The sequence below is a fragment of the Hirundo rustica genome, chromosome 18, assembly GCF_015227805.2.
Source record: "Hirundo rustica isolate bHirRus1 chromosome 18, bHirRus1.pri.v3, whole genome shotgun sequence".
NCBI lineage: Eukaryota > Metazoa > Chordata > Aves > Passeriformes > Hirundinidae > Hirundo > Hirundo rustica.
Window position 1 is genome coordinate 11,049,506 of NC_053467.1, and position 24,495 is coordinate 11,074,000.

At 58.2% G+C, this 24,495-nt stretch overlaps 1 protein-coding gene and 1 long non-coding RNA gene across 2 annotated transcripts in view; one reads left to right on the forward strand and one right to left on the reverse strand.

The window, feature by feature from the left end:
• The first annotated feature begins 3,251 nt into the window (after positions 1-3,251).
• SLC38A10 (solute carrier family 38 member 10) overlaps positions 3,252-24,495 on the forward strand; it is a 29,117-nt gene continuing 7,873 nt past the window's right edge. The window contains 11 exon segments of the mRNA XM_040081465.2: positions 3,252-3,451; positions 4,270-4,387; positions 7,444-7,489; positions 8,552-8,645; positions 10,319-10,462; positions 11,368-11,492; positions 14,218-14,320; positions 14,983-15,165; positions 16,875-16,986; positions 17,158-17,264; positions 22,132-22,285. Coding sequence (XP_039937399.1) covers positions 3,353-3,451; positions 4,270-4,387; positions 7,444-7,489; positions 8,552-8,645; positions 10,319-10,462; positions 11,368-11,492; positions 14,218-14,320; positions 14,983-15,165; positions 16,875-16,986; positions 17,158-17,264; positions 22,132-22,285 — 1,285 coding nt within the window. The 5' untranslated portion in view covers positions 3,252-3,352.
• On the reverse strand, positions 10,458-13,825 carry LOC120760837 (uncharacterized). Its single transcript, XR_005703483.1, has 3 exons — positions 13,637-13,825; positions 10,786-10,998; positions 10,458-10,680 (listed from the first exon to the last, which is right to left on the reverse strand). It is a non-coding gene; the product is annotated as an uncharacterized LOC120760837 (long non-coding RNA).

Consider the following 24,495-nt stretch of genomic DNA (forward strand, 5'->3'; position numbering starts at 1 on the left):
CGCGGCTCACCGGGCTCTAGCGGAGCAGGAAGGTGCCGAGCCGTCGGTGGCACCGGGACCCGGCCCCGATAGCGAAGGGACAGGCACGTGTCCTTGGCACTGCTGGGGACAGAGCGCGGTGGCACGGCCGCGCCGGGGTCCCCCCGCTCCCCTCGCTGTCCCCGCTCCCCGCGGGGGCGGCTCCGCGCGCACGTGGCCGGGCCGGGCCGTGCCCCGCGCTCCGCCCCGCGCCCCCCCCGCGCTGCCATTGGCCCAGCGCCCCCCATCCCGCGTTCCTATTGGCCTAGCGACCCCCGTCCCGCGCTGCCATTGGCCCCGGAACCCTCCACAAACAAAGGCCGGGGCCCGGCGGGGGGCCCGGCGCGCCGCTCTGATTGGCGGAGAGAAAGGGCGGGGCTGCCCGTCCAGGCCACGCCCCCTGAGCGGAGCCGGGTGTCCTTATATGGGTTGGGCGGGGCGCGCCCATTCATGCGCGCGGGGAGGGGCGGGGCCAGCGCGGGACTGCGCTTCCCGCCCGCGGCGCGCGCGGCTCGTTCCCACGGCGCGGGTGGGTGAATGAATGAATGAATGAACGAACGAACGGGGGCGCGGGGGCTCCGCACCGCACCGGACCCGTGCGGATCGGTAAGGTCCGGTAAGGCTCCGTACGGCTCGGCACAGCCCGGTGCCTGTGTTAGGCGCGGCTGCGTGCAGGTGGGGAGCACGCCGTGTCCACGCGCGGGTGCGGCGGTGCCGGCGCTCGGGACCGCCGGGCGCGATCGTGTCCTGGGCGTGCGTGGATCCCCCGTCGTTGAATCCGTCGTGCTGCATCCACCTGCACGCCCCTCTGTGCCTTGCACACCCACGCGTGCTTTGTTCTGGGGGGCGAAGGGGGCGTCTGGGCTCTGCATCGCTCCAGCCCAGCCCCTGGGGCAGCACCAGCGTCCCGAATGCTTGGGGACCCCCCATCCCAAAATCCATCCCATGGTGAGTACCCACTGTGGGGCCCCACGGCTGACACTGGGATGGCACCTTGGTGGGGACACCACGGCCTCTTGCCTCTCCCTCCAGCACAGGCTGCTCTGTTTGTCCCACGCTGCTTTAACCCCCCCAGGATGGGCTCGGCCCCTTGCCTCCATCCTCCTCATCGTGCCCATAAATTCATTCCCGATCCCATTCCCAACCTGCCAGGCCCTCACGGGACACGCGGTAACTCCCAGCCCGTGCTGCAGATACGAACTGAACTTTGGTCCCCGAGCAATTAAGGTGCCTGAAACTGCACTTCATTAATGGTTGTTCCGCAATAAAATCCATCGAACTGCCCTTATTTGCAATATAAAACTGCAATTTGTTTTAATTTATGTTTTTCAATCCCTGCCGGGTGGTTCCCAGGATCTGCCAGGCATCTGTCACTGGAACCAGCCGTCGGGAGCAGCCCTGGGTGCTGGGTGCCGGTTCCTGGGTGAAGGGGGGACACGGGGTGGGGTGTGGGTGGGCTGGCCCCAGGCCTGGAGAGGGGGTTCCCATCCCTTCCCATTCCCCGTGCATCCTGCACTGCGTCCCCTAAGGAGGGAGGGCAGGGATGCTCCCACAGTTCCGGGGCAGAGCATCCCCATGCCAGGGGAGGTTCACGGATCTGCTACTGAGGCGAATTCCTGAACACAAGTGGGATGGGTGGGAGCAGAGAGGGACCCAGCTGTTTTCCTGGGGCAGCATCACCCGTGGGAGCTGGGAATCAGGCTCAGCTCAGCGTGTGCCAGCACACGTGTGCACGTCCCTGCGGAGCGGCATCGGACACAGCAGCGGCCCCTGGACATCCCGAGCGATTTGCACTCCCTCAAAGCAGCGCAGGATCCCTGCGGGATCAGCCAGCCCTGAGCCCCCATTTCTAATTACAGTAATTGTGGCTCTGGCGTCCTCCGGGGCTGGTTGTTCTCCGTGCCTCCAAATCCGGCGGGAGGAATCTAGGCCATGGGGCAGGACTGGGAAGGGCTCTGAGCCACCTGGGATTCCCGGTGGATTCCTGCGGTGGGAACGCTGCCGCTGAACGCTCCCAAACCCAGCAGGGCCCTTTGCCGGCTCTCAGTGTCCCCTCGTGCTGGTGCAGAGCAGTTGGGGCTTTCTAGAGAATTCTCCTTGCTCTCGGCAGGTTCGTGATGGGAAACTGCCCTGGTGCTGCTGGGACAGAGCCCGGCTCCTGCTGGAGGCAGAGTTTGGGATGTTTGGAGCAGCTTACAGAGCAGCTGATGGTACCTGAGGCGCGGCAGCAAACCCCATTCCCTGGGGATGAGCCCCGGGGCTGTGGCACAGCGGGCCGGCTCCCCTGGTGTCCCCATCCCATGTCACCGGGACTCCTGGCTGGCTCTGCTCACTTCCCAAGCCCCCGGCTCCCACTCAAACACGGAGAAGCCACCAGAGCCCTTTTCCCGGCCCTGGGTGACATTCCCGAGGGGTTCCCTCATCCCATCCCGAGGACACATGGACACAGCCACCGCTCTGGCACGGGAGCCAGGAAAAGGCAGCCGGAGCTACCGATCCCGTGCCGCACCTGGAGGGAATTAGGCCGCCTGTTCACCTCCCTGCAAACCTTTTGTAGAGCGAATTCCTGCGGTTTCCCATCGCAATTGCTGCAAATTATACGAGCGCTGCGTTTCGTTCCGACGGGAACGTGCCCTTGGCGTGTGCCACTCCGGGCTGCCGCCACGCCTGGCCTCGGGGGACCCTTCCAGAGCCCCCCCGCGTCTTTCCTTCTCTTTCCCTTACCCTGTGGGATTTGGGGGCCACGTCCGCAGCAGAGCTGGGAATGGCTCCGGCTGGGATGGGGAGCAGATGTGTGTGCACAGCTGGATGCGTGCCCAGATGTGCAGGCGGGGGGAGATGCCGGGGGTGATGAGCTGCCCTCAAGGGGGGTCCCCCATCACGCCGGGGACCCTGCTCGGGTGCCAGCACTGTCGCGAAGCACGTGGTCACGGCTGTATATGCACGCACGCGTGTAAAGGCACGGTGCAGTCCCACCTCCGTGCCTTTCCACGCATGGATGCGTGTCCTCCTGCATTCCTGCACCTCCCTGGCCGTGCTCAGCTCTCCAGGGGTGCCCCCAACCATGGGACCCCCGGCTTGATCCTCCACCACCAGTGAGTCGAGACCTCCAGGGCGGCAGGAGCGTCCCCCTCAGTACGTCACTTCCTGCGGCGGCGGCGGAAGCCGGAAGTGCCGCTGTGGCCGGTGCCGGGTCGGGGCGGGCCCGGTGGGGCCATGGCGGGCACGGCCGGCTGAGTGGGACCGGGGGTACCGGGCGCTCCGAGCCGGCCGTGGGGCTCGGGGAGCGGCCACAAACCGGGTCCCCCGCCTTGGGGATCCTCCGCCGCGGGCCATGGCGGCGGCGGCGGGTTCCAACTGGGGCCTGATCATGAACGTGGTGAACAGCATCGTGGGCGTGAGCGTGCTCACCGTGCCCTTCTGCTTCCGACAGGTGAGGGGCCGTCTCCCGGGCTGGGGCGGGGGTGTCGGTCCGTGCCCCGGCAGCCTGAAGCCCCTTCGAGCTCCTCCACCCCCGGGGAAGGCGGATTCTGGTCCGAATTTGGGGGTTGGTTCACTGGTTGGAAAAGAAAGTCAGCAAAGGAAACTCTTAAGACGCGGATCGGGCATCTCGTGTTCCAAACACTGCGTTTTTCTCAGTTGTTGTGAAGTCTCCAACTCAAACCTTCTGCACCAAACTCTGGGGTTTTCCCTGTCCTGTGGTCTCCAGCTGATCCTTTCTGCCCGTCATGTAAGGAGAAGGGAAAAATTCAATCCAAGGGTTTAGCCATACCATAAAAGTGAGTTGGCTTGGAGGCTTTTCCAACCCCCCCCCGGTGCCCCCGCAGGCCTCCCTGCGGTCTGGGCCCGTCCCAAGTCACCTGCTGGGTGCCCCGTGGTTCCCAGCCCCGTGAACAGCGAGGCAGGAGCTGGGTGAGGAGTTTGTGCTGCCAGGTGGTTGTTGATAAACAAGTCTGGCACCTCGGGGTCCGTCTGTGCTCCCTGGAGCCGCCAGGAGCTGCGGAGGGATGAGCCAGGGTGGAAATCCCGCTCCACCAGCTGCTCCCGGTTCAGTCCTCAGTGCTTGGGCTGGGAGCTGTGGGAAGCAGGTGTTCCACGTGTCCTTGCGCCCTGGAGCCGCTAGGAAGGGGACAGAGCTTCCCGAAAGAGGGAAAAACGCGGCTGGAACACGTCGGGGATGCCGAGGGAGGCTGGGTGGGCCCTGGGTGCCCCCATCTCGTGCTGGTCTCTTCCCACTCTGCTCCGTTGCAGTGTGGGATCCTGCTGGGAGCCGTGCTGCTGATCTTCTGCTCGTGGATGACTCACCAGTCCTGCATGTTCCTGGTGAAGTCGGCCAACCTCAGCAAGCGCAGGACCTACCCCGGCCTCGGTGAGATCCCGGCTCCGGGGCTGCCTCCCCGCCCTCCCGCTCTCCCGGCAGCACTGGGGCCTCGGCCTCCCGGTTTGCGTTTCCTCAGTGGTGCTGCTGGAACAACAAATGTTTTGTTGCTGCGGTTCCCAGTTTCCCTTGTTCTGCCTGGGCCTCTCCCCCGGGGCAGTGCTGGGGTTGGATCCTTCTCCCCCCACAGCCCTGTTAATGGGTGCTGAGTTGTTTTGACTCCGAGGGGAGGAGATGATCCAAACCCCAGCTCCCGGGAGCCATCTGGGATGAATTGTGGGTCTGGGATGAATTAATTATGGGTCTGGGCACGAGTTCCCCACCCAGCGCTGCCGGGACAGCGGGTCCTGCCAGCCTGGCACGGAGCTGAGCTGCCTGGATGCGAGCTGGGAGCTCCTTTATGGCTCAGCAGAGAGGAAACGGAGAGAGGTTCCATAGGGCTGAGAAAATAAAAACATCTGCAAGATCCCTGGGTGGGTTTTGGCAGAGCCCGGCCGCCCCGGGAGCTGAGCGGCGGCGCTGGGATTGGCCTGCCTCTGCTCGTGGCCTCTCTTGGGGCTCTGACTGCCGTGGGGAGCAGCAGGAGCTGTTTGGGTGCCACTCCTTGCCGTTGGCACGCGAAGCAGCAGGAAAAGTCTCCTTTTCCTTGTCCTGCCTCACTTTTCCCTGGGAGGAGGGATCTGGCTGGCGCTGTCCTGGCACGAGGGCTCGTGCCAGCTGCTGCCAGATGGGTTTGCTCCTCTCCCGAGTGCCCGAGGTGCCGCTCCCGGGAAGCACATCCCGGCTCCTGCCGACTTGTATCTGCTAGGAAGGGAAAAGACGGAGGAGCTCCGTGCCCTGGGAGGTTGTTTTGGTGCCAGAGGGAAGGGGGAGCCCCCGGAGCGCCCGGCCCAGCTGCCGGTGCCGCTGCTCCCTGCCCCTCACAAGACGCCTTTGTGCGCTGCTTCCCGGAGGACAGAGAGTCCCCTCCACCTTGGAGCGCGTCCCGGGAAGAAGGGATCCTCTGCACGCCCCGGAGCCAAGGGGCTGGAATACAGAGAGGGCCAGTAACGCTTCCCAGCTTCCTCCTGGCAGCAGCGCCTGTGCCCGCTCCCGGTGCCCTGGGAGAGGTGCCACGGGCCGGGAGCGCTCCCACGCCGCATCCCAATGCTCCCAGGTCGGGCAGCTCCACACAGACCCCCTTTGTCCCCACAGGCTGGGCCCGGGGACATCTGCGGGCGCTCCTGGGAGGCTTTGGCAGCGCCGAGGCGCGGAGGAAAGCCGTGCACATTCCCGGCAGGCGCGCTGTGCCTTCCGGAGGAGCGCCGGGAGCCACGGCTCCGGCACAAAGGCTGCGGCTGGCGCTGGCTCCTCACCGCTGCGGGGAGGGGAAGGGCTGTGGGGAGATTTGTGGGTGAGGAGGGATGGGGGAGGCAGTTCCCAGATGGATTTTAACCGGGAGATGAGTGAATCCTTCCCCTTCCAGCGGCACTCGGGATGTGCTGGGGCTGTGCTGGGCGGCTCCTGGGGGGCTGAAGCTCTGTCCCAGGAGCCACACCAGGTTTAAAAGTCTTCTCCAGGTACTGAGCAAGCTCCGCCCAGTTTGGGGCATTCCAAGATCCCGTTTCAAGGATTTGACTGTACCGTTTATTTTTCAGTCATCACCTCCTGGAGAAGATAAAGAATCCCATTTTTCCATTGTCCCCAGGTGGGGACACCTGCCCACAGTGTTTAGAGGCTTGTTCTCATTGAGCATCAATTCCAAACAGCCAGGGAGATGGGCTGGTTCCGGCATCCAGGCTGGAACGTGCTCTGAAAGGAGCATCAGCACCATTCCTGCATTCCCCCCAGCCCGAGCTCAGCCTGTTACTGACCCATCTCCAGGAAGGATATTTTCCTCTTGCTGGCTGCTCTTTCTCCTCCCAGACCCTTTGTCTGTGGGCCTGACCCCCCCCAGGGCTGTTGCCTTTTCCCTCATGGTTGTGAATTCCCAGAGGAGGCCGGAGCGGAGTGGCGCTCCCCGTGCCCGGGCACGGTGCCTGGTGGCGGCCGTCCCACTGCCCTGTCACTGCTCCAGCAGCTATTTTGGGTGCTCCCCCACATCCCTGCTCCGGGCTGTGGGTCCCTGCCGTGCCTTTTGCTCGTTCTGTGGGAGAACATCTCGTTTCCTGAATTCTTAGCTCGAGTCGAGTCCAAGGAAATCAAGAGTTGAAGCTAATATTTAAAATAGCAGGAGAAGCTTCCAGAAAGGATTCGAGTTTTGTTTTCTGGCGGGCGCTGGGAATGTTGGGCTGTGCCTTGAGGGAAGGCAGAGGGGACTCCAGGGTGGTGGGTTCATGCTGGACCTCACTGGCAGATTTGGGCGCTGCGGTCTGGGTTTGGCACCAGAGCTCCTCATTCCCGTTCTGCCCAGCAAGAGCTAAAAATAGAAGTCAAGTGTTTTTGGCATTGTCTTTTTAAGAGAAAACCCAGTGATTTGAGGACTACTGAGCGTTTTCTGCTCCAACCCAAGGATGGGAGGGGGGGGAGAGCAAAGCCTTGGCAGCAGCCCTTTGGTGTGGGTTGGAAGCACTGGGTATTCTGGGAATGGGATTGAACGTTCTGGGCACCAGCTCAGCTCTCCCAGCCAGCCATGTCGGGCGGCCCAGTTTGAGGGGGAAGATAAAAATAAAAAGGGGACTTGGTTTGGAATTCTGCACCACTTTAACTTTCGCCACACACAATCTTGTACGGGAATATTTTCTCTCCCATTGCCTTTAATGGCTGCCATGTGTGGCTGCTGCTTCACACCACTTCTGGGTTTTAAATAGAAAAAAAAAAAAAAGAACCTGCTTGCTGGCTTTCCCTCGTCCCTGTTCCTGTCTTATGTGGTTTTCAGTTTCCAAAGGGAAAGGCTGAAAAAGAAAGTGGGAGGGTGAGGGAAACAACCCCAAAATACCAGTGGTGGGCTCCTGCTGCACTGCCCTGTGTCACTGTTGGTGTCTAATTGTGAACTGACATCTCGTCCCGTTCTGGACCTTTCTTTGACTGACTTCCACTCTTTTTTTTTTTTTTCCCTTTTATGCCAGCATTTCATGCCTATGGAAAAGCGGGAAAAATGTTGGTGGAAACCAGGTAAATCTGCTGCAGATTCAAAGTGTGAACAGTCTGGGTGCCTTCGGTGAAAACTTTCCTGAGCCTCGCTGTGCTCTCCTCCGTTCCCCCACTGCCTCTGGGGATTCTGCAGGAGGCTGGGTGAGATCCTGAGCGCAGCTCACAGGTGTCACCTCCATCCCCCGGCCCGTTCCCCGGCGCTGGGAGCACAGAAGGTGGGGATGAGCTCCTCTCCTGCTCCGCTGTGAAATCACAGCCCTGTCACTCGTGGCAGCTTGCCAGGGGTGACATCCCTGCTGTTGAGTCAGTGGGAGGGAGCGTTTGCTTCCTTGGATCCCGGGATCTGCTCTGCTCCTGCCCTCTGTGCTCCCTTCCCTGCCAGGTGCCTTGAGGGGGAATCCTGCTTCCATCCCTGCTTCCTGCCCTGACCCCAGTGCAGATGTCATGTGATGGCACAATCCTCACAGCCCTGATTTTTCCAGCAGGGATTCTTTTCCAGGCAGGATGAGCCCAGGGCCGGCACTGGTGCCGGCTCCTTCGCTCCTCCCAGCTGCAAACTTCTGCGCGGCACTAAAAATACACAGAATATTCCTCAGATGTTCCTTGTCCATGCAGGCAGAGGCTGTAATTGCCACAGGGGTGTTCTATAATTGGAACTGGGAAGGAAAGTGGTCCAGGAGTGGGAGGAGAAGCAGTTCATGGACAATTTTTTTGTTAAAGCGTGGTCCATTGCGTGGAGAGACGTTGCAGAGCCCACTAGATATTGAAACTCTCATGGCAGGGTCCTGCTGCGGGTGTGGGGCTCTGACAGCCTCGTGCTGATTCTTTTGAATTTTTCCCGGAGTTCAAGGAGCTCTTGTCATCTCCAAGATTAGTTTTCCTTTTTTTTTTTTTTCCCTGTGGCTCCCATCAGGAGTTAAACCATGCGGTGTGGGCAGAGCTGCATCTCCAAGTGTTGGGTGTTGGATGGAGGTTCTCTGGTGGCTGTTGGATTGGGATGGAGTGCAGAAGGGGTGTCCTGCTCTTCCCAACGCTGAGGATGGAAGCGTGGCCCTCCTAACCCGTCCCTCTTTGTGTTTGCAGCATGATCGGGCTGATGCTGGGCACTTGCATCGCTTTCTACGTCGTCATCGGCGATTTGGGCTCCAACTTCTTTGCCCAGATGCTCGGATTGCAGGTGAACGAATCGCTCCTGCAGTGCTGCCGGGCCTTGCACTGAGCTCTGTGTTCCCTGGACGCGGCAGAGCTCCTGCCTCAGTGTGCCCTGGGGTCCCAGGGGGGCTTGGTGGGGTCCCCTCACGGAGAGATCCTGGTGCACGGAGCCTGCGGCTCTGGGAGATCTGGGAAGCTCAGACATATGGCAAACAATCAGCTGTGTAAAACTCCAATAAGGCGTTTCCATCAAAGGAATTCTTTTTAACTTAGTCCCTTATTAATTCTGGGGAGCAGATTCCTGGGGGAGATAATGCTTCCCGCCTTAATTCCTGCCCCAGTGGGTAGTGACAGGCAGTTCCTCTGCCTCAGCTCTCCTCCCTGTAGTTCAGGAGGGATTTTTCTCCTGTTCCTGGCTGTTTTTGTGGCCAAAGTCTCTGTGTTCCTGCCTCCTCAGCCGTGTGATGAGCCTGCCGCTGGCTCAGGATGCTCAGAGGCGAGAGGTGCTCCTCGGAGCCGGCACGAGGGCCGTGCAGGGAAGCAAAAGGATTTTTGGTAGAGTGTTATCTGTGCTGCCTGATGCTCCTAAGCTCAGATTAAGGGACTGTGAAGTTAAAAAAGACGCGTTGAGGCTGCAGCCAAATTAGGTATTAAATATTTCCAAGCATTCCAGAGTGTTCTGCTATAATAAATACCAGTGTGAGGCTTTGATTAATTTTCTGGGTTGGAGTTTCCGACACTTTCAATTTCTCGTCTCCCCAAGTAAATTTAGATTTTATTTAATTGCGTGAAAATACCTAAATAGCTTGTGCTGGATTAGTATTCAGCACCCCCCCCTCCCAGCCACCCCCCAAATTCTCCCAGCTGGGCCCTGTCACACACTGCAGAGCAACAGTGGCACCCAGTGACTGTGTCAGCTCAGCACAGACAGGGCGCCGAGCTTGCAGCGTCTTCAGACAGCTCCAGACACAGAACTGCACCCTCAGACACCTCCAGATGCAGAACTGCATCTTCAGACACCTCCAGACACGGAACTGCACCTCCAGACACCTCCAGATGCAGAACTGCATCTTCAGACACCTCCAGACACCTCCAGATGCAGAACTGCACCTTTCAGACACCTCCAGACACCTTCAGACACTTCCAGACACAGAACTACACCTTCAGACACCTTCAGACACCTTCAGACAGCTCCAGACACAGAACTGCACCCTCAGACACCTCCAGATGCAGAACTGCACCTTCAGACACCTCCAGACACAGAACTGCACCTCCAGACACCTCCAGACACCTCCAGATGCAGAACTGCACCTTTCAGACACCTCCAGACACCTTCAGACACCTCCAGACGCAGAACTGCACCTTTCAGACACCTCCAGACACCTTCAGACACTTCCAGACACAGAACTACACCTTCAGACACCTTCAGACACCTCCAGACACAGAACTGCACCTTTCAGACACCTCCAGACACCTTCAGACACCTCCAGATGCAGAACTGCACCTTCAGACACCTCGAGACGCAGAACTGCACCTCCAGACACCCCCAGACACCCCCAGACACCCCCAGACACCTCCAGACGCAGAACTGCGCTGTTTAAAGCTGCTGTTTGCCCTGGAAGGATGAACCCTGCCGTGGTTTTGCTGCTCGGCCGGGTGTGTCCCGTGTCCAGGTGGTCACGCAGGTCTCTTTTGCAGGTGTCGGGCGCGTTCCGGATTGTCCCGCTCTTCGCCGTGTCGCTGTGCATTGTCCTTCCCCTGAGCCTCCAGAGGAACATGATGGCCTCCATCCAGTCCTTCAGTGCCATGGCTCTCATCTTCTACAGCGTGTTCATGTTCGTGGTGGGTACGGACGCCCGCCATCCCCTTTTCCTGCTTTCTCTTGCTTTTTTCTCCTGTGATTCCCTCGTGGAGCCCCAGCCCTGCCTCACCCGAATTTCAGGACTGGTAGAAAAGGGAGGTGTGGGAATTCTTTCCATGAAACTTTTCTAGTAGGCTGTGCAGGGTCACACCTCAGAGCTGCCTCCTCAGGGGGGTGTGGAGCCTCCCAGGAGCTGTGCCTTTAAGAAACCACAACATTCACCAGAGTTGGCCACACTGAAGCCTCTCTGGGGATTAGAAACCCCATCCAGGGATATTATAAACACACATTCTGAGATATTTACCTTCTGCTTCCTGTGCAACCCAACTCCTGCCAGTTCTGGTGTCCATGGCAAGGGAGCTCCCTGGCCTCGGCTCCTCCCCCTTTCCATAAAGCTTTTCCTTCTCTTTGGTGAGCTGGTGTTAAACGGCCCTGGAGCAGCAGGTGGGATCCTGTTTTAGGACCCTTTGTCTCTCTCTCTCTGCTGAACAGGATTCTCTAAGGCCAACGGTGCTTCCTGTTTGGATTTAAAAACACATTTTGAAAAACACATTTATAAAAGGGCAGGAGGGGTTGTTTTGAGCAGTAATTCTTGCAGTTAACATGTCGGTGGAAAGTGTCCCGCCCTGGCGTGTGCTGTGATGTCTGATGGCATCAAACAAGGGGGGAATGTTGTAGATCCCTGAAATGCTCCCTGGGGTCCTTGGTGGGCCTGGAGCTGTGTGGGTGGGATGTGGAGCTGAGGGTTTGGGATGGGGCTCTGGTGGCAGCTCAGGCTGCTCCAGGCAGAGCTGTCACACGCTGCCTCTTATCCCAGCCTGGCATTGCTGCTGCCGTGGGGAGTTTGGGGCTGGCTCCTCAGCCCTGCTCTCTGTCCTGGCTGCAGGTTGTGGTGTCCTCCTTCAACCACGGGCTCTTCAGCGGGCAGTGGCTGCAGCGAGTGAGTTACATGCGCTGGGAGGGCATTTTCCGCTGCATCCCCATCTTTGGAATGTCTTTTGCCTGTCAGTCGTAAGTACCTGCCGTTCCCAGCCCTGGCAGTTGTTCCTGCAGTGAGTTTGTGTGAGGGCACAGGGTCAGGAGGATCTGCAAGGGACAGATACCATCTGCTTTGGTGGTTTGTTTTCATCAGAGTGTTTTACAGCTCGATGAAGTTCGGCCTCGCATTCACTCCTGACCCTTTTGTTACCCGGACCCTTTTGTTATTCCATTTCACCTGGGAATACTTGTAATGGAGCAACATGAGACCACTGAAGCCAAACAGCTCCTCGGGAGTTTCTGGTGCAGCTGCAGGAGGGGTGAATTCCCCTGGTTCCTGGAGGGAATGCTGGAGCACCAGGAAAGGCTGTGTCACCCCGCTGCGTGACCCCACAGGGCCTCCCCTGAGTCCTGACTGCTGGGGGCTGCTCTGCTTCCCCAAATTTCCTGGAGAACACCCCGAAGATCACACAATTGTTGACCTTGGAGGGTTGTTCCTGCATTTCCAGTTCCCTGGGTTTAGTGGCACGTGGAAGGAGGTGAGAGCAGACCGGGCTGTTCCCACCTTTCCAGTTCCCTGCTTTTGCGAGGGTTTCTGCTGCCAAGTGGAGCAAGGTGAGGGCAGGCCAGGCTGTTCCAGGTTTCCAGCAGCGTTCCCTGCTGCACCAGGAGTGCTACGTGCCTGGCCAGAACCGTGACAGCTCCAACCAGTGCAGATCCAGCCCTGGGCACGGGAAGGACTGGCCTCCTCTGGAAGGACCATCCTCCTCTGGAAGCCTGGCAGAGCTGGGCTTCCCCCGTGTAGTTCCAGCAAACGGCTCTCGTGCCAGCAGTAAATGAATGTGACAGATAAAATTTGCTCAGACTGCTGTGTTTACACCCACTCCAAGATCCAAATCATCGTTTCCCACTTACTGGCTCTCTTGGCAGCTCAGATCCTACCCCGGCACACTCCAGGCTTGCTGTTTAATGTCTCCATTACAACTGGCAAAGGGAATTGTGTTCTCTTGCAGCTTTACCTTGTTAACAAATCCCTTCAATTTTTTTTTTTGTCCTTATGGAAGCCACGCAGTACCCAGCACAATTTTCCTGGGAGCTGGAAATGCAGGGAAATGGTTTGGTCTGGACCCGTGTGTGCCTAAATATGGGCTCCGTGGCAGCACTTTTGTGGCAAACCCAATCTAAAGCTGTGTGTTTTTCCCGAACACCAGCAAAATACACTGTCCCCAGCCCAGGCACTAGTTGTATTTTTTATTTTAAATTTCTTTTCATCTCTGTATTCTCTCTGCCCTCTATATAGTCTATTCCTCTCCTTAAAAGTAGTTTATCTGTATAGTCCCAGCTATTTAGATTTAGTTTTGCTAACCTCTGAATCCCCTTTTACACCATCGCACACACTGCAGAACCTCCCTGTTTCCCTCTCTTTTCCTTCCCAAGCCTGAATGTTTGGCTGGACCCTTCCCTCAGAGGCTGAAGGGCAGAACGTAGCTGGAGGTGGCTGTGGAGAGGGCAGGGAGAAATCCCAAATGGAGAGATTCCCAGGGAAGCCAGTCTTCTTTCTCCCAGGGAGAAATCCCAAATGGAGAGATTCTCAGAGAAGCCAGTCTCCTCACTTCCAAGATGAGAGGGCAGGGAGGAATCCCAAATGGGGAAATTCCTAGGGAAGCCAGTCTCCTCACTCCCAGGGAGGAATCCCAAATACAGACTCGCAGGGAAGCCAGTGTCCTCACTCCCAGGGAGGAATCCCAAATGGAGAAATTCCTAGGGAAGCCAGTGTCCTCACTCCCAGGGAGGAATCCCAAATGGAGAAATTCCTAGGGAAGCCAGTGTCCTCACTCCCAGGGAGGAATCCCAAATGGAGAAATTCCTAGGGAAGCCAGTGTCCTCACTCCCAGGGAGGAATCCCAAACGGAGACTCCCAGGGAAGCCGGCCGTGCTCCCTGCCGGTACCTCCAGCCCCGGCGTGTCCCAGATGTGCTCGGCCTCTTTAACATTCAGGGATTAGGGGTTGAGGATCTTCCTGCTCGGCCCCAGCCTGACACACTTCCTGGGAATGGCGTGGTGCCCACTGGAGCTGGGGATACCCCTTCCCATCTCCCCCCTTTCTCCTGAGAGTTCCAGGATGTAGCTGCTAGAATTAAAGGAACAAGAGGTTAATGAGTTGCTAAAATATGCACCTGATGTCGGAAAGGACATTCCCCACGCTTCCCAAGGCTGTAAATACCCCAAATCCCGGGAACTGGCACTCCCGGCTTTCTGTGAAGCGAGCTGAAGTAGGACCGGCGCTGCTGTGCTGGGGTTTGTTTGTTTAACTCTTCCTTCAGACAGTGGGATGCTCCAACCTTCTTTCCCGCTTTTTCCTCTGTAAACACTGCGTTGCTTTAATTATCGGCACGGAGAGCTCCAAGAACAATAATCCGTGGCGCTGGGGCTGGCCCGGAGCCACGCGCGGCCCCGGGAACAAACGGTCATTCATTTTGCAACCCTCTCCGAAGCCCAGTGTTTACATCACACGTTTCGCTCCACGTGGTGGGCTGGGGAGAGCAGGAATATTTTTGCAACACTTAAAAGTTATGAGTGTTCTGAAATCTCTTGGCATTAGCGGTATAAATTGTGGAATAGCAGCAGGTGTTTATGCTCCAGAGGGGGAAGGTGTCGGGGATTCGTTGCTGCTGGGGTGAGGCAGAGATTGGGCCGGGGTTGGGGGTTTTTCTCCCGTTTTCTGCAGGTTTCCTTAATTATTTTACCCTTTTTGCAGTCAGGTCTTGCCTACATACGACAGCTTGGACGAACCGTCTGTCAAAATCATGAGCTCCATATTTGCTTCTTCCCTAAACGTGGTCACCACCTTTTACATCATGGTAGGAACTTCCCCTTCTCTTCCCTTGCCAGAAATCTGGAGGGGCCACAGGGATGAGGATTTATCTACAGCTGGGGCTGCTTTCTGCTTATCTGTATTTTTTCTGACAGATAAGTCGTCGTGCTGAAAGCAGAGTTAGGTGGGAGGTGATGAACCCAAGAGCACGGGGGGCATTGGGAGAATCCAAGTTTCCAGAGCAGCACGTTCCCTAGGATGGAGGCAGAGTGGAGGCCCAGCTCTTCCCGGGCCCAGCCTGGCGCTGGGGCTGCTGCCCAGAGTTGGGGAGGGTTTTTTCCAGCCTCTTGTGAAGGAAGTTACGCCTCACAAGGCAGCAGTTAATAAAACTAGGTTAATAGTTCCTGAGGAGAGCCTTGGCCCATGAGCCAGGCTGCTGCAGGGAATTGTGAGAGCCCCTCTGCTGGAGCAGGACGATCCATGGGCCTGGCAGCAAGCAAGGAAAACCCCTGCATTTGATGAGAAACTCGCTTTTAGGCACTTCCCACTCCTGATTAACGACCTGTCCCAGGTTTTGGGGTGCTGGGGCTGGTGGCAGGATGCCCCTGGAAGTGGCTCTCGGCTGCTCCAACGGGAGGTCACCGTCCTGTCCCCTCCCTGAGGAGCAGGTGTGAGGCACTGGCAGTCCAACCCCGCTCCCCTCCCCAGGTGGGCTTCTTTGGCTACGTGAGCTACACCGAGGCCATTGCTGGGAACGTGCTGATGAACTTCCCCTCCAACGTGGTGACGGAGATGATCCGAGTGGGATTCATGATGTCCGTGGCGGTGGGGTTCCCCATGATGATCCTGCCGTGCAGACAGGCGCTGAACACCCTGCTCTTTGAGCAGCAGGTGAGATCCCAGGGCTGCCTCGCTGTGAAACGTGATTTTTGAAGGGTTTTTGTGACTCTTTGATCTCTGACTGGGCCCCAAACCTGCCTCTGCTCCGTGAGACTCTGGTGATAACGGCATGTGGCAGGTACTCGTTATGCAGAGGGACAAAGCCTTAACTCCCATCAAATCCTTCATGCCCAGAGTGTGCAGTGCAGCAGGGCCTGTGGCCATCTCTGAATGCTGCTCTGCTCAGTGGTTAATCCCTGGCACTTGGAGGTTTGTGTCCTCTCTGCAGAGGGACTCCATGGGCCGGAGGGCTGGAGTTCCCAGTGTAAAGCCCATGTCCCGTGGCTGCTGCTCCCTGCTCTGCTGGGGATTCCAGCTCTGGCACAGGCACGTTACACAGCTCGGAGCCAAGGTGGCTCTTCCCCTCAGAAAGGAGAAATGTGCTTTTGGAAGCAGCGGAGCCTCCTCATTTCCTGCTGCTCCAGCTGCTGTCCTTTTGCTGGCCAACTCATTGAGCTCCAGCTCCTGTTCCTGGCCCCGGAGCCCAGCCCAGCCCCGTTTCTTCTTGCTTCCTTGTGTGCCTGCTCATTCCTGCTCCGTTATTCTCACCCAGCACCTTTGTCAGCAGCCCTGGAGCAGCCCTTTCCCCTCGGGGTTCGGATGTGCCCTTCCTCCAGCGCCCCGCGGGCTGCGGTGCCGGCCCGGTGCGGGGGCGGGCAGTGGGATATGGGGTATGGGATATGGGATACAGCCCTCTCCCACACGTTCCACCTTTCCCAGGGCCAGCTCCTCAGCCAGCCTTTGTGACTGAGGCTGGTCTGTCTGCTGGAGACTGTGAGTCCCTTGTGGCAGCGGCGCGTTCTCCTCTGTGCATTGTGCGCGGGGAGCGCGCCGACGGGATTCAGCGAATAACAGGGGGAGATTGTGGGAACGTTCTGAGGCCTTTGTGTATCCGCATAAATAGAAACCTCTTAGGCAGGAAATAAAACTTGAGCAATTTATAGCTCTAAATCCTGCCACTTCTGCCTGTGAGAAGCCCCCGGCTCCTTTCTCACGTTGGGAGGGCCCGAGGACGGGGGCAGACGGTCGGTGAGAGCCAGCGGGTGCAGGGGAGGAAGCGCTGGAAACACTCGGGAACACTTTGGATCTCGCCTGGGCTCAGCTCGTGGCTGGCTGGGCTCTGGAGGTGTCGCTTTGCCTTCCTCTCCCGTCTGTGCAGCAGCGGAGCTGGGACCCGCCGGGGCTGCAGGGCACGCTGGGGCCTTGCCTTCCACGCCTCCCACTCGGGAGGTGGGATGGGACAGGATGGGAAACAGAGGGCCTCTGGAATTCCTCCACAGCTGCCCAGCAGCACCCATCCTCCCCCGTGCTGTCCCTGGGGTGTCTCCCAGTCGGAGGAGCTGCTCCTGTGGCGTAGCCAGCGGGAATGGCCCTGCTCCCAGAGCTGTTGGGGAGCGCCTCTCCCTAGCACAGCCAGAGCTCTTCCCCTGTGACTGCTCCCTCCTACTGCATTCCGAGCTCCTTCCTCCTGCCCTTGGGCTGCTGTCGTGGAGCGCAGCAGAGGGGATCACAGCTGGGATGGGCTGGAGCTGCAGGGAGCATCTCTGAGGGAATTGCTGGGGGAGTTGCTGGGGGAATTGCTGAGGAGCTGAGGGAATTGCTGAGGGGCTGGGGACGGGATAGCAGAGCTAAACTCTCCCCCTCCGCCCTTGTCCTCCCAGCAGAAGGACGGCACCTTTGCTGCCGGGGGCTACATGCCCCCGCTCCGCTTCAAAGCCCTGACGTTGGCCGTTGTGTTTGGAACCATGGTGGGAGGCATCATGATCCCAAACGGTGAGTGAGGAGCTGGGAACAAGGGCTGGCTGCTTTCTCTGTTATTTGTTTTCCTGGCTGGGGTGACCAGGCTCACGCCCCATCCTGCCCGGGGGCTCTGGCAGCCGTCCCGTGCTGCTGCTCTGGCACTCCTGGAAAAGACCTTTGCTGACTTTTCCTCTTCTTCCCCAGTGGAAACAGTCCTGGGCCTGACAGGTGCGACCATGGGAAGCCTCATTTGTTTCATCTGCCCAGCTCTTATTTACAAGAAGATCCACAAGAATGCGCTTTGTTCACAGGTCAGTGCTGATGCTGCTTGACATCCCCCTAAGCCCTCTGCAGAGCCTGGGAACGTGCTTCCCTCGGCTGCAGCACAGGAAAACTGCTCAGCACCTCCTCCAGCCTCCCTCTCCAGTCTGCCCAGTGAAGGTGGGAGCTGTGGTGGGTGGGTGTCCACCACTTAGGGATGCAGAGACTGTGGCAGAGGTGCTGGCCCAAGCTGGGACTTCAGCTCTTTTCGTCCTTCCAGCAGCGAGCAAAACATTAATTTTGTGCATAAAATGCTGCTTCCAGTCCTCCTCCTGGTAGGATTCAGGTTTTGGATCCTCAGAACAGGAAATCCAGGCAGCCTGTAAAACCTTAAAGCCTCACATCCCGACCCGCCCGGGCTGGGTAAAACAAACAGGGCTCCACGATGTGGTTTGTGCTGCCGACCCTCAGCTTTCTGCTTTCAACCAAAATAATAGTAAAAAGGAACACACACATAGAGGTGTTGCTTCAGGAATTGATTTTCTGAGGGATTGGGGTCGTTCAAAGGCTGTTGGAGGTTTAACTTTTCCTTTTGCTCCAGTTTGAATTGGCCTCCTCAGGGACCGAAACAAAGTGGCTCTTTGCTGGGCTTGATCTCTCTGCTCCTGCAAATACCGTGGGCTGAAATTAACAGGTTTTGAGTTTTTATCCTAACAATAATTTAATCCACTGCCTTTTTCGCAGGCCTCTGTCCCAGCATTGCCAGTCAGGACGGTGCTGGGCTGGGAATAAGGTTTTGGGCGCAGTGCGGAGTCAGCAGGGGAGGGCGGCACGTTTTTGTGGGGCCCACAGAACTGGTGGCTTGTTCAGTGCTTAATGACTTGTGGCTTTGCAGTCCTACGTGAATTTTTTAAGCAGGGTGTGTTTTTTTTCTTCCCTGTGCTTTCCCTGACACAAGGAAATAGTCCAACTTTCCAGCTTTCACTCTGAATTCTGACACTTAGCTCCGAACTTCTTTGAGCGAAACCCCGAGCAGGAGTCTGAATGCCAGCCTGGGTTTTTCAGGGAAACAAAGAGCACTTTCAAGAATTGCTTTCTATTCCGGCTGAGCCAGAGTGTTTCCCTGCAGTGCCTCGAGGCTGCACTCAGGACAGGCTGAGCTCTCAGCCCGGCTGCTCGGGGTGGGACACTGGGGCCCTCACAATGCCTGACCCCAAACCCGGTCACGAGGCTGAGGGAGATGTTTGTCCCGCAGAAATCCCCACAAAGGAGGAAGGGCTTATCTAAAGCATCAGGCCCCGGGTTACCTCTCGAGGGGCTGGCAGAGAGCTGTCCGGCCTTCCCTGAGTGATCCATTGCCTGTCAGGTTTGCATTCCTGCTTGGAGCGAGGACACACCTGCCCGCCCTGCTCAGCGCCTCCCCACCTCCACAGCCCAACTCGGAGCCCACCCTCTCCTCCTCCCTCCAGGTCTTTGCAGAGGCTCATTTATTCTTTCCCTGGAGCTCTGTCTTTGGTCTCCTCCTTCATTCCTGCTCTCCTTTGATCAGGTGCTCCACTCCATCAAAGTCAGCTCCTGAGGAAGGTGGCGGGCGGGGGGAGAGGAGCCAGCCCGGGGCGCAGCTGTCCTTCCCTTCCTGTCCCTGTCCAAAGAGCGTACATGGACGTTCTCCCTCCTTCCCTGCATCAGCTTTAGCCTCCTTCAGAGCAGCAAACCTCAGCGCCAGCTTTGACACTTCCCTGGGTTATCTTGGCTCTTGTGCTGCTGAGAACTGGCTGCTTTTATCGGGCCACTTCTGGCACCCAGCAGCGTCCAGTGTCAGGCAGGTGGTGACATGGAAGGCCAGGTTTTTACAGGAGGTGGTGCAAACCGAGGCTGCAAAACAGGGATTTTGCACTAAAAGTAGTGAAGAGGATTTCAGGTGGGGGAGGGAAATGGGCAGATGTGTGCTGGCCTGCAAAGGCTTCTGCTGGGGGAGCTGGGAAGGATTGGAGCTGCTGCTCGGCCAGGCTGGGCTGGGAGTGCCCTGGTTGGAAGGGTTAGGTTGGAAAGGGAGGTCCCAGAGCAGTTAAGAATCCCCGAGTCAGGCACACAGTGCTGTGAGTGCAGCAGGGAGAGCGTTCCCTTTCTTGTGGTTAAGCATCTGTTCCTGTAAAGGTCCGCGTCCCGCGGCTCCCCGGGAGCCCCGGGCTTGGCAGCGCTGCCGCAGGGCGTGCGGGGGTCTGTGAGCAGAGCGCGTAGCTGCCAGCAGGAAGGTGTTGCCTTCCCAGCGTTGACACAAGCTCGTCCGAGAGGCCCCTCCTAGGGAGGCCGGAGTTGCTGTTGTCCCAGTTGGGGAAGAGGAGCTGCCGGAGGTCAGGAAGTGACCCCTTGGCTCACTCCTGCGCCGGTGGAAAAGAGATTCCCTCTGCCCTTCCCCTGGCAGCACAGGGGCCAGCAGACCTTCCCCAGCAGCACATCCAGGGCTGCAGCCCTCCCCAAACACAGCACCTCCGAGGAGGGACCCCGCAGTGACCGGGGCTCTGCATTCCTTCGCCATGACTCCGTCCCTCGGAACGCTCGGCGTCCAGGAGGACGGGGATGGCGTCACGCCGCACAAATGCAGCGTGTTTGCTTCCCGTGGCTGCAGGAGAAGGGCTGAGCTCACGGCTCTGCTGTGCAGAGCTGGAGTCATCTTCTGGGAGGAAGGAAGGCCGAGGGAGTGCGACCGGCCGAGGAAACGGCCACGTAAACTTCCTCTCCTGGATTCCCGTCCGCGCTGGGAGCGTGGCTCCCGGGAGATGAGCCCTGGCCATGCTGACCTGCCCCAGGGCTTTCCTCAGCCTCCCGCCCTGTCCGTGCTGAGAGGCCTTCTGCAGAAGGGTCTCTGCTCTCCGAGGGATCACTGGGTCTGGGGGACATCATTCCCATGGGACCAGACCTTGGCTCAGAAGGGCCTTGCAGCCCTGAGCCTCTGCTGGCTCCAGGATCTCTGGGTGTTTGGGGATTGGTGACTCCTCTGCTTGGACTGGTTCCTTGAGCGCCCGAGTCCTTGCAGCCCTCACTCCCGTTCCTTCCATTGCCCTGGTGGTCCCCTGAGCACAAACTGCCTGCTTTTCCATGTCAGAAGTGTGTCCATGGAATTAAGCCAAATCATGGCCCTCTTTACTCTGGTCTTCAGTTGGGGAGGAGGTAGGTGAGGTGGGGGGAGCTGGGTGAGGGCAGCTCAGGGGCAGCCCAGCCTGTCTCCGGCTGCCACGTGTGCCCGTACCCGCTGCTCCGGGAGCTCGCAGCTGAACTCCAAATGTGCAACAATCAAAGGGGTTTCAACCCGAGGCGTTTGAGCCCCTGGTTCCCCACTAAGATAAGAAACAACAAAAATCCTTTTAAAGCATTTAATGTTTTCAGCCGTTTCCTACAGTTCCCTCCTCTCCCACGTTGCTCCTGGTTCCTGTGGCACCAGAATAGATCCTCTTTGTGGAAACGCTCTTCCTCTCCGCTGTTGTTTCTGGAAGGTGCCAGAACAGCCTCCCAGGCACAGAATGCGTTTGTGCCGGGGCTGTGGATTGTGGGAGGGGAGGAAGCGGACCAGCTCGAGCCCAGGGCAGCAGTGCAGGCCCTGCTGACTCGGCGTTTGCCCGGGGGGTGCATGGCAGGATATCTGCTCTTTGTGCACCCCGGGCAAGGCAGGCAGCACATTCTGCTCCCGTTTCCTCTGCAGCGGCTCTAAGGTCTGGCCTCTGCTCCCTGGCCACGCTGCCCCTGCTCCAGAGCTGCTCCACATCCCGCCAGCCTTTTCCTTCCGAAGGCGTCGGGCTGTCTGCGGGGCGTGCTGGGAACGAGCCCTGCGGGGTCTCCTGGGCCGGCTCTGACCACGCCGCTCCGTCTTTCCGGGTGACCTCCCTCAGCACGAAGGCATCGGCCCCTCCTCCCCCTCTGCAAGTGCCAATGTTTTAATTCCTCCTTCCAATTTCACCTCTCCCCTTGATTTGCAGTTTTCTGGCAGCTTCCAGTGGTGGAAGTGCTCCCTGTGGCCGTTCCTGGTTTTCCCCACCCCGAGAAGCATCTTTTTGTTGTGCTCTTTGTGGACTGGGATGTAAATCTGCCCAGTGAGGATTGGGAGTCGTGGAATCGTGGAGTGGTTTGGGCTGGGAGGGACCTTAAAGCTCATCCAGTTCCACCTCCTGCCATGGGCAGGGACAACTTCCGCTAGACCAGGTTGTCCGAGTGCCATCCAACACTTCCTATGACTCATGTGGAATTAGATCCTTTTAGACCAATTTGTCATCACATAACAAGCTGTAAAAATTCTTTTGCTGCTCATCACTTTCTCCTTTTTGAGGTAGAGAAATTCCAAGAGCCCTTCCCTCCACGGGATCCAGATTCCATCCTTCTATTTTTACCGTGTTTGATCCTAGCTTTCTGGGAATCAGGGATTCACTTCCCAGCACCTTCTTGAGCCCTGTGACCAGGATCTGTGTGTGGACACGTTACCCTTGCTTTCAATCCCAAGGATTTTTAAGCAGCTCCCTGGGATGGTTGGGGGCTGTAACCAGGCCAGGCTCCTCTGTGCTCAGCCAGACCCTGATTTCACGGAGTTCTCATGCTGGGAATACCAGGGAATGAGTCTTTGCAGCAGGACTTGTGTCTGCCACATGCGTTTTCCCATCCCTGTGTCCTGTCCACCCACTCCACTCACTTCTGAGCCCTTCCAAAGCCTTTCCAACAGCTTCCAGCCTCTGAAATTCCCATGGCTCTGCACCCAATATAAACTTCAGCCAGAAGCAACTGGTTTTCTTGTTTCTCTCTGACATTTCTCGCTCTCTAACACATGTCACTGTGCTGAGCGTGGAAATCTGTGGAGGCACCGTGGGAATGCCGTGGGGAGCAGTCCCCTTGGATTTCCTGTGCTCACTGTCCCTCTGGCACTCTGTGCAGATTATCCTGTGGATTGGGCTGGGAATGCTGGTGATCAGCACCTACACCACCCTGTCTGCCACCGAGGACACCCCTGTGAGGACAGAAGCAGTGGGCTTGGAGCACCTGGACAGAGAGGAGAACAGAATTGACCAGGATTCAGTCCAACTTCCAGGTATGTGCTTGCTGCAGCTGGATTTCCCAGCCCTGACCCCAGCTTCACCTCTTAAAAAGAAGGAGGAGGGTGTTGTTTTTTTTTTAAAGAGTGGCAGAAGCAGAGTAATTTCCACACAGCTCCGTGCATCTCTGCAGCTTCCTGGGGCCTTTTCCCAAGAAAAGCTGCACTTTTGCCTGCTGGAAAAGCTGCCGTGGCCTCCAATGGTTGGTTGTGGGAGTTGTTCTTTGGGGAAGGGAAAGGTGTGGCGCAGGCCTGGGATCCCCTGGAGGGACAGAGCAGGGATCCCTGTCTGGGATGAGCACACTGCCCACCTGGCCCAGCAGGACTGTTCTCCCCCTCTGCCAGCCCAAGGACCAGCCATCCATCACCTTCAAAGGTAGGGAAATTTATGGGAACTGCCTCTTTTTTTGGTGCCAAGGGTATAAATTTGGACTCTGCTTTCGCTCTGACAAAGCCTGTGATTACGCCTCAGCTTTGTTTACCGGTTCTTGTTATTTATTATTTGTTTGCTGGGGCTGCTGATGGAATTACGGCCGCTCCTCCCTTTCCCAGCTGCTCCGGAGCGAGGCCATGGCGCGCAGGTGCCGCCTGACCCCGCGCTGCCCCTCGGCCCTGCCGCGTCCTGTTCCTTCGCTTCGGTTTTGTTTCCTTTTGCTCCTGCGGGGTTGTTTTTTTCTTGGTTTTTTTTTTTCCCTGTTCTTTGGAGGCCTTGAAATATCCTCGCAGAGACTGAGAGCGGAAGGGAGAAAGGGGCTGGCTCTTCTGGAGATTATCCCTCCTCCTGGTTCTTGGCCGGGTTCCTGCCCGGCAGCTTGGAGCGTCTCCCACACCGGTGCTGCTGCCGATAACATTCACTCTGGGCTTGCTCCGTGGTGGAGTTTACTTGTGGTTTACTCGTGGCTTACTCAAGGCTGCGTGTGCCTTCCCGGGCCGGTGAACTCCGAGCAAAAGACGCTCCCAATCCCTTAATGGAGCCCTCAGCAGGGCCTGGAGGAGGGATGCGATTGAATTCTTCCGTCTTGGTTAATTTTGGAGCGGTAATGGCCAAAGAACAGCTGCTCCTTTCAGGAGGAATCGCTAATGACACGTGTTCTGACTGGGAAAATAAAAAATCCCATAAAACACGCTGTCCGCTGGAGTTTGCTGAATCCTCTCCCGTTCTCGGCGTGAGCCGGGGCAGTGGAGCAGGGTGCCAGGCTCTGATCATCCGGGCGAGCCCGGAGCCCGCCTGCAGCAGCTCTGAGTGCTGCTGGATTAAATAATCCCACCCGGGAGGAAGGCAGGTTTAGAGCTCCTGGGTCATAAACTTCCCAGGGAGGAGCCGTGCGGCTCCGAGGGAAAGCTCAGCTGTCCCCGAGGTCCCTTTGCTGTCCCCGGGGAGGAGGAGGAAGAGGGGGGAGATGGAGCCGAGCAGAGAAGGGGGACAAGGACCCGCAGGGCGGACGTGGGGCTGCCCCGGGAGAGCCGCCACTGCGATTCCTTGGATCTGTGCCTCCCTGTGCCTCTGCAGGATGTCGGCTTGACTAGCAATGAGAGGCGTTAAATGGTGCCCTTCATCCCCCGCCGCGGCTCCCCCTCGTCCTCACCCGCCTTGTTTTGCAGAGCAGGAGCTGCGCCTGGAACGCGCCGCAGCAGCTGCATCCTGTCCTTCCAGGGGCGCAGGATGCGGGCTGGGCCGCCCCCGGCACCTGGGTGCCCTCCGGATGGGCCGAATTCCGCACCGGGATCGGCGGCAGGATCCCACGGCTTCTCCCTGGGCATCGCTGCCGGGTGCTCGGCCCCTTCCCCGGGGCACAGGGTGCTTCGTGCCCCTTCCCTGCCTGCAGGCTGCTGCTCCAGGCTCCTCTCCTGGTGCTCCCAGCCCTTTTCCTGGGCGGAGGGTTCTTCCAGGCCTCTTCTTCCAGGCACAAGGTGCATCTGTGCCTCTGGGTCAGAGGGTGTTGAGCCCTTTCCCTGGGCACGGGCTTGCGCCGTGCCCTTTCCCGTGCTGCCCCATCCAAGGCAAACCGCAGGGCCTTTCCCCGGCGCTGCCTTCCCCGTCTGCCTCCCGCCTGTCAGCGTGTGAGAGGAGTTTTATTGGCCTCTTTGATGTTGTGGAGCCCAGAACTGGAGAGACTTTCATTAAAGCCCTGCCCCGTGGGCCCGGGGATTATGAATATTAGAACATTGGCCTTTTATGTGAACACGTATTGACCAGCGGCCTCGGA